This window comes from Coffea arabica, chromosome 3e (assembly GCF_036785885.1).
Source record: "Coffea arabica cultivar ET-39 chromosome 3e, Coffea Arabica ET-39 HiFi, whole genome shotgun sequence".
Classification (NCBI taxonomy): Eukaryota; Viridiplantae; Streptophyta; class Magnoliopsida; order Gentianales; family Rubiaceae; genus Coffea; species Coffea arabica.
The window spans coordinates 45,209,182-45,218,968 of NC_092315.1; the positions used below are offsets into that span (position 1 = coordinate 45,209,182).

General features: G+C 33.5%; 1 protein-coding gene across 1 annotated transcript; it reads right to left on the reverse strand.

The window, feature by feature from the left end:
* Positions 1-5,748: 5,748 nt before the first annotated feature.
* LOC140038559 (uncharacterized mitochondrial protein AtMg00710-like) lies at positions 5,749-7,477 on the reverse strand. The gene is made up of 2 exons (XM_072083941.1): positions 7,109-7,477; positions 5,749-5,820 (listed from the first exon to the last, which is right to left on the reverse strand). The coding sequence occupies exons 1-2, from the start codon at positions 7,475-7,477 to the stop codon at positions 5,749-5,751; spliced, it is 441 nt and encodes a 146-aa protein (XP_071940042.1).
* Between the last annotated feature and the right edge of the window lie 2,310 nt (positions 7,478-9,787).

Below are 9,787 nucleotides of genomic sequence, written 5' to 3' on the forward strand. Positions count from 1 at the left end.
TTTCCTCATTTCATCAGAATTCTCGAGCCAAAATTACTTATTCACCCTTGTTTACTAATTGGTAGGGAACTGCTTAAGCCCGTAAATATTCTAGCTAACAAACCTAAAAGAGTAAATTGATATATAAACTAAAATACAATATATATGTGCTACCGAGCTCGAGCTACTCGTCGATCTCGAATTTCTGATTCCTAAATACTCGAGATCGGCTCGTTTACTGTAGCAAGTAGATCGAGATTGACTCGAACTCGAATTTGCTCGAGATCGATTCGAGTAGCTAATCAAGCCACTCGCGAGCTCGATTCAAGCTACTCGAATTCTCTGCACCCCTAGTTCATCCTTCTTGTTTATTAGTTAGATGAAGAAGAGATTGGAGGATGAAAAAGGCAAGGATATGAACTCATGGGACAAGGGTTACATTCCTTTCCAACTCTTTATCTTTTGTACTTGATTCCCAGTTTAGTTAATATACAAGTTCTGGATTTTATTTTTATGATGTGTTTCTAAACTTTTTGCCTTGGGTTTAGTTGAACTTCCTATGATTGTTAGTGTTTATTATTTGGTTATTTGATTGCTATTATTTGAGTAAGTTATTTAGCACTTTAGCTCTTTAAATCATGATTAATCTGGTACCATTAATTGTGATTATCTAAGGTGTTGCTTCCATAATGAAAATTGAGATTTAATGACATGCGCAGGGTATACATATACAATTAGTTCATTCACAATCAAGTTTTACATTTATAAACTTCTAAATACCTCGCACGTAATTTATCACAAGTATACGAATCGTGAGCGAGTATAGGGTATTAAGAGTCGATCCCACAGGGAAAATTACAATTACCGGTGTTTTTCAAACTCCTTTATTATCTAAACTACCACAAATATAAAATTTATGAAAGTAACACTAGAAATCTTCTAGAGATATGGAATTTCTTACTACTCTTGCAAATGAGAATACCGGTTAAATGAATATTATTATCTTGACTAGTTATGGCGTAATTTCCTTATATATGTGAAACCTACTTTCGTAGTGAATCAACTATACTTGTAAATAAGTCATACCTACTCTCATGATTATGAATTAAATACAAGTTTATTTCTTCTATGAAATTACATGAACAAGTCACTTAAGCCACATAGATGCACCTCTACTTTCGTGAGTGTACTCCCTAGATTTATCACTTCTTTGAACTAGTGTTAAATTCCAATTCTCATTGCAAACTTAACACCTTTAGATAATTACAATTAATGACCAGTCAATTATGATTAGAAAATCAAAAGTGATAAATAACTTTCTCAAAATAATATCACCAAATAACCAAGTAAAACTCATAAACAAAAAGATATAGAAAATTCATCCATACTCTAGGCATAAACTTTAACTAAACATGAGAAAAACACAAAGCTAACTTGTATTATAATTAAACATGAAATCCAATACAAGAGAGAAAGTAGTAGAAGAGATATCACCCTTGTCACATGAGATCAACCTTTTCATCTTTGCTCTTCAATCTTCATCCAAATCTAACTACAAATACAAGATGGATAAACTACTCTACCTATACTATACAAATGAACTAAGGAAACTCTAGTGAAAACTACATTTCTGGTAAGTTTCTCTAGCTTTTCCCAAGTTATCTTGAATCTTGCAAGTCCATGGCTATATATAGATGAATGCAATCAAAAAATGAGGCTTGAAACATCCCTTTTACAGCTGCTAATTGGTTGTCATACGTTTATCCATAGCTGTAAATTGTTGAAGGATAAAACAGGTTGTACCAGCAGCTATTTCTGACCATAATCTAGCTAATTCAACTGCCATTTTCTCTATGATGGAGGCTAAATTGGCTCTTATGCAAAACATAGAAGTTGTAGTCCTTTGAAATAGCTGTCCAATGCTTCAAGAATTATCCAATTTGGAGCTCTGTGGACTAAGATATGACCAAAATACTAAAGACTGGTCAGAACTCTGTTTTCAACTTTGGACAGCTGAGTTGAATTTTGGTATTTCGACCATTTGACTGAGAAAACGGCTAAATTGGACTCTGATGTCTTCATGCCAAATATAGATATGTCTCTTAGTTTCAAATTGGTTTAACAATCATCCCAATAAAATGTTTGTAGCTCAAGGTATAGTCAAAATACCAACAGCTACCAAGTCTGACTTTTTCTTGCATTCTTTTGACTTTAATTGCATTTATTCTTTCATACTTCATATTCTATTTTTATCACTTTAATCTATCATCAATCATCCAAATATCTTCTCAATATACTCCATTTGATGATTGAATCATTAAACCTATAAAATATGGAATTTTCACTGTAAAAATCCATAAAAATGTAATTTTTACCACTTAAATCATAAAATGCATATTTTCACTAGAAACTTAGTTTATTAGCTATAAAATTAAATAAAACACACCAAAACTAATTAATAAAGTACACTAAAAATACGTAAAATATATTCTTATTATTTAACACTGGTTCAAGAAGTGCTAAACATAGGGAGTACACTCATGAGAATAGAGGTGCACCTATGTGGTTTTAGTGATTAATTTCATGTAATTTCATTGAAAAAATGAACTTGTAACTAATTTTATAACCATGAGAATAGGTATGGATTAGTTATGAGTATAGTTGATTCACTACGAAAGTAGAATTTATATGCATAAGGAAATTACATCATAACTAGCCAAGATAGTGGTAATCAATGATCCAAAAATAACATTTGCAAGAGCAGTTAGGGATACCACAACCTAAGGAGTTTTCAATTGTTATTTTCTTGTATAAGTTCAGTAGGTTTTACTTGTTATAATTCATTGATAGTGTAAATAATAGAGAAACTTTAGTAGTGCCGGTAATTGCAATCTTCCTCTTGGGATTGACCCGATATATACCCTAAACTACTAGTTGACCTGTATACTTACAGTGAAACGGGTGTATTTTGATTTTTTTTAACTTGTACGTATAGCAAAAACTCGTCACTTGAACTTATTGAATCCCTCATTCGCAAAACCCAATTAATAAGGTTATGCATTTATATAGAGTTTGGTTGAGAAAATAAAGTTAGTAAAGGTAATTTAGTCCAAGGGCAATATAGTCCTTTTATTATGATGTAGGTAGGGGCAAATTAGTTTAAAAAAATTTAAATTAATTAATAGGAGTAAATTTGTCAAAAAATTCAAAATAACGAATATGGGTAAATTAGTCAAAATTTTTAATATAATTAATCGGGAAAAATTAGTTCGTTTATTATGATATTATTATGTGAGAGTATGGCTATTTAATATTTAGCATGAATTTGTATCATTAGCAAGGGTTAATTAGTCTAATAAATTTTAGTCCAATCATGTGTCGTCTCATGGGTAAAATGCAACCAAACATGGATGACACAGGAGATTAATCCAATCCTATATCATTCTATGTACCAGATGGACCTTTAGCGTAGGAACTTTATTTTTGGTGGTTTAAACACCCATCACTTGACCAATTTATATTGGTCAAGTGATGACACTTGTTAATAAATACAAATTACTATCTAAAACAAAAAAAAATTTATATTAATCAAAGTTACAAATAAAAGATGAAGAAAAATGCAAAAATTCACTTTGTAATGTCACATGAGTCGAAGCCGTCACGGTTAACATGGTACACGGCCCTGATTCCTAATCTAACAAATGCCCCAAGTACGATAAAGGTAAACAATGGAGTAATATAATCAGGACAAATAAAAGATGTATGCAAATTATAATCTGGGATGAATTTTGTTGTTCTTGTGCAATTTATCGTCACGCAAGGCTGAAATGCTACCAGTCCACAAGGAAGAATCCTCAAGGCAATGGGCATGTTAAGTGCCCAACTGGAAGTTGCAATAACTAAGATGAGGAAGAAACATATCAATTTAGCTGCAAAACTAGTTGCCATTTCAATTGGTAATATTTTCTGCTTACTGGTAGATTACTGCTTTACTTGAATAAGTTTCAAGTCCTATACATAAATATATGGACACTGGACATAATTGTAAATGCTTGTTAGTCTCAAATATATAAAATTGCTTGCTTTATGTGTCACCTGGCTTTTATTTTATTCTCCTATACATTCCTCCCCTCCTCTTCTTTTGTTGAAAATAAAAAGGGTATCTTAGTTTGGCTGATTCAAATACTTGTCCATAAATCAGCTTCTGCAGATTGAAATTGAATGAGTCAAATTTGAATTGCTAATCATTAGTCACCGGTAGGTAGCTAGGACTGGTTAGCAACGTGAATTCGACAAATCCAATCCTATTCAGTAGCAGCTATTTTTTCACTATTTATATATATCAGCTATAAGTTATTCTTGTTATTTAAAAAAAAAAGAAAAAAAGGGTATTGTGCTGGAGACAGAAAACAAAAAGGCTGGTCACCTGCAAGCAATTTCATGTTTTGTGACTTACCTGTATTATTTACACCATACTTGTGCGGTAACTTTTCCATTGCAAAAATTTTTAGATTTAAATGTAGTTTCATTACTTACGTATTCAGTTCCTTTACTTACGATCCTAGAATACAATGGGTGATTATTATTATGATTCACTCTATACACTTACATGATTTTGTAGATAAAAAACATGATAAAAGATATGCTTAATAAAGAGACGGAATTACCAAGGAAAGCAGTTTTATTCGTTTAAGAGATCAGATCACGTACAATACAAAGCATCTGTTAGGAAAATCGGGTAATTTTTCAATCAAAATTTAACTAGTGATTTGAATCGATTCAATAATTCTCAAGAAATATCGTTAAAACAATCTCATTTAAATAGAATTACTATTCCAAGTAAATTCTCGGAAAGGTTGGAGAAGTCACAAGCGGCCCCACTTAAAATCCAGTCTCCTAGATAGAATTTATGTGCACAGTGTATTATCACAATTAGATCCATGTATGCATAAATAATACGTACACACGAATAAGAAAATACATCCAAATGAACCATATAAAACACTACAAATAAACCTGACAAATATATTGAATACTATACTACAATAGAACAGAAACTACTAAATTAATGCGGAATAAATAAAAAAGATAAGAAAAGAATGCACCCGAAAAATTGATAACAAAGTTTGGTCAATTTTGCCTAATCTCGAAGTACCGCTCAAACGACCGGCTCTTAATAATTTTTGGGAGAAGAAAGAATTACAAATAAATTCTTTTTCTTTTTCTTTGGTACAATTCTATTAGAAAGCTTGAGAGTTTGAGAGTTCTTTTATAACTTTCAAGCAATCCTACAACTTTTAAAATAGCCGATGTGGGATTAAATGTTTGTCAAAAAATGTCAACAATTGTGGGCTTGAATTACTGCTATCAAAGTCAACAAATCACCACCTTGACATAATTTCTAGTCCTACCAAAAATACAAACCTTCTCACAAACAAAATAACAAACGATCCTTGCGGTGCTTCCAAATTTGCACCCTCAGGCGCCAATTCAAATGTGCAGAATATTGACCAAGTCTAAACAACATTCAAACTTGGATCTTGTAACCACCTTGATCAGTATATCTGCAGGATTCTTCGTAGTCCGAATCTTCTGGAGAAAAATCTCCTCTTCATCGAGAATTTCTCGCACAAAGTAATAGTGAACATCAATATGCTTTGTTCTTGCATGCAAGACCTGGTTCTTTGTTAAGTGAATAATACTTTGACTATCACAAAACACGTCAATATATTTTTGACCAATTTTCAAGTCTTCAAGCAATCTTTGATGTCAAATTGCCTCCTTTATAGCTTCTATAATCGCCATATACTCTGCCTCTGTTGCAAACAAAGCCACAATTGACTGCAAAGTAGAATTTCAATTAATTGGCACTTTAGCAAACGTGACCAAGTAGCCAGTCGTAGAATGTCACTTATCCAAGTCACCTACATAGTCAGAATCACAATATCCAACTGCACATTGACCAAGTGATTTATCCTACTCGAATACTAATCCAACATCTACAGTATTTTGGATATACCGTAAAATCCATTTCACAGTTTGCCAATGACCCTTACCCGGATCATGCATAAACCTGCTTACCATATCAATTGCTTATGAAATGTCGGGTCTAGTACACACCATTGCATACATCAAGCTACCAACTGCATTAGCATACGGGACTTTTATCATGTAGGCTAATAAGTTTCAAATGAGGAGCAAGTGGAGTACTTACAGGTTTTGAATCTCCATTCATGCCAAAACGTTGTAGCATCTTTTCCAAATATTGCTTTTGTGTCAGACAAAGCTTATTTTTTGTTCTATCCCTACTTATCTCCATGCCGAGAATCTTCTTGGTTTCTCCCAAATCCTTCATCTCGAACTCTTTACTCAACTGAGTCTTCATTTTGTCAATTTCAATTTGACTCTTTGACGCTATCAGAATATCATCAACGTATAAGAGTAAGTAGATATATGAATCATCTCGTAACTTGCATAAATACACACAGTGATCATATTTGTTTCTTGTGTACTTCTGACCCATCATGAATTGGTCAAATTATTTGTACCGTTGCCTCGGTGATTGCTTCAATCTGTACAACGATTTGCTCAGCTTATAAACCCAATCTTCTTTACTAGCAACTTTGAATTCATCAGACTGAGACATATAGATTTCCTCCTTCAAGTCATCGTGAAGGAATGCGGTCTTCACATCATGTTGAGCTAACTCCAAATTCAATTGTGCTATCAAGACCAACAAAATTCTAATACAGGAATGTTTAATAATTGGAGAAAATACCTTATTATAATCAACTCTCTCCTTCTAAGCGTAGCCTTTAGCCACCAATCTTGTCTTGTAGTGGACATAATTTTTGTCAGAAAATCCTTCTTTATTTGCAAATATTTATTTGTATCCAATTACCTTCTTACCCGCAGGTTTTTGAGTTTCTCGTCTTGTCCTATTGATGGCAATTAACTCTTCCTATTATTAAGGTTCTTGGGTTGAAAATTCTTCCTTATCTGACTCCTCTTCTGCTATGGGAGACTCACTGATGGTGCTATTTGCTTGATTCACTATTTGGTCAAATTCCACCTGATTCGGCGTACACTCCACCTATTGCGGAGTATCACTGGTCCCATCTTGTATTACCTTATTCAACATAGCAGATTCATCAAAGGTAACACCCCGATTGATAATGATTTTCTTTGCTTCTAGACACCACAGATAGTATCCCTTAACTCCGGCATTAAAATCCATAAAGAGAGCCTTCTTTGCACGTGGATCCAATTTTGATTCATTTACATGATAATATGCAGTAGAATAAAAAATACGCAAAGAATCATAATCTGTTGCAGGTTTTTCAAACCATACCTCTAATGAAGTCTTGCCACCGATTGCAGATGATGACAAGCGATTAACAAGACGTTTAGCGTATGTTACAACCTCAGTAAAAAATTTTCTGTCGAACCCAGCATTAGACAACATGCAACGAACTTTCTCCAATAGTGTCTTGTTCATACATTCTGACACCCCATTCTGCTGCCGTGTTTTTCTAACTGCGAAATGCCGAACTATGCCACACTTTTGGCATATCTTCTAGAAGAGATCACTCTTATATTTCATCTGGTTTCAACCTGAGCTTTCCATTTAAGAAAAATCCCTAACACTTTATCCTTGTTTTTCATTGTAAACACCCAAATTCTTCTGAAAAAATCATTAACAAAAGTGACAAAATAGTATCTGCCTCTAAGAGATGGAGTCTTGGCAGGCTCCCACACATCTGAGTGCATATAATCCAAAATACCCTTAGTATTATGGATGCCAGTGTCAAATTTCACTCTTCTTTATTTTTCCAGAACACAATGCTCACAAAATTCTAATTTGCAAGCTTTCGTACCTTTCAACAATCCTTACTTGGCAAGATTTTGCAAGGATTTTTCACCAGCATGTTCCAATCGCATGTGTCACAATTTTGTTGCCTCTGCATCCTTCTTGCTACTGAAAGATGTTGCTACTGCTACTGTCCTAACAACTGTACTACCTTGGTAGTAATACAAATTATTTTTCCTCACGTCTTTCAGCATCACAAGTGCTTTCGAAGTTACTTTAAGAATTCCATCTCACATCTTCACTTCCAAAGCTTTTGACTCCAAGAGGCCCAAGGAGATGAGATTCCTCTTCAAATTCGGAACGCATAGAACATCTTTCAAGATTCTGATGGATCTATCATGACAATGTAGTTTGATTGAACTTATCCCAACTGTTTTACATGGATTGTCATTTTTCATGTAAACAACTCCACTATCAAGTTTTTCAAATTCAAAGAACCACTCCCGCATGAAAGACATATGATAGGAACAACCTAAATTCAAAATCCATTCATCTGGATGGGATGTTGAAGGTGATACAGCCAAAGAGAGATCTGATTTCGCATCACTTTTGTACTCTGTAATATTTACGTCTTACGGAGTTTTCTCTTTCTTCTTTAATTTTGGATAGTTTTTCTTTCAATGCCCTTTCTCACGACAGAAAGCACACTCATTTTTGACAACTCTGCCTTTTGATTTGGACCTTCCTCTTCTTCCCTTTGATTGGCTTTGTTGATGACCTCTTGTCACTAGCGTTTCATCTGCTATAGCTACTTTATTTTTCATTTTATCTTGCTTACATACAACATCTAAAGATACATTTTTCTTCTCATGAAATAACGTAATCTCCAAATGTTCAAATTCATCAGAAAGGGATGATAATAATATCAAAGCCAAATCTTCATTTTTAAATTTCACATCTAAATTTAATAAGTCTGCTACTAACTGATTAAACATAGTGATGTGTTCATTCATAGTAGTACCTGGTCGGTACTTTTCTTCATGAGAAGCTTGTTCTGACCACTCTTCTTCACAAATTTCTCCTCCAATGCCCTCTATAACTTTCAAACAGAAGTCTCGTTCTTGAAAACATACTTTTGCTCTCTGGACAAATACGATCGAATAGTTTGGCATGCCAACCGATTTATGATACTCCACTCCTTTTTTTCTATATCATCTGGTTTCTTTTCTTCAATGGCAATATCAAGACCCTGTTGGAAAAGGTAGTCTATGACCTCGCCTTGCCACATGGCGAAATGGCTAGTACAGTCAAATATTTTCACCGTCAGTTTCGAACTTGACATTGGAGTCTTCGATCATGTGGACGAGGAAGCCGATATCCCAAATATAATTCTTAATGTGGAATCATTTGATGCCATTACAGACTCAAATAATAGTATTCAATATAAAAATTACAAATACTACGAACCTTCAGTTCTAATACCACTTGTTGAGAAAATCGGATAATTTTTCACTCAAAATTTAACTAATGATTTAAACCGATTCAATAATTCTCAGGAAAGATCGTTAAAACAATCTTTTTTAGACAGAATTACCATTCCAAATAAATTCTCAGGAAAGGTTGGAGGGGTCACAAGCGATCCCACTTAAAATCCAGTCTTCTAGACAGAATTTATGTGCACGGTGTATTATCATAACTAGACCCGTGTATATATAAATAATACGTACACATGAATAAGAAAATACACCCAAATGAACCGTATAAAATATTACAAATAAATTTGACAAATATATTGAATACTATACTACAATAGAAAAGAAACTACTAAATAAATACGAAATAAATAAAAGAGATAAGGAAAAAACGCAACCGAAAAATTGATAACGGAGTTTGGCCAATTTTGCCTAATCTCTGAGTACCACTCAAGCGACTAGCTCTTAATAATTTTTGGGAGAAGAAAGAATTACAAATGAATTCTTTTTCTTTTTCTTTAATACA

What these genes read in the sequence shown, in the direction of transcription:
- LOC140038559 (XM_072083941.1), bottom strand. Translation starts at nt 7,477, where the DNA reads ATGAACAAGACACTATTGGAGAAAGTTCGTTGCATGTTGTCTAATGCT. An exon ending in AATCTGCTATGTTGAATAAG is followed by an intron (nt 5,821 to 7,108) that starts GTAATACAAGAT and finishes TCTACTTTGCAG; the next exon opens with TCAATTGTGGCTTTGTTTGC.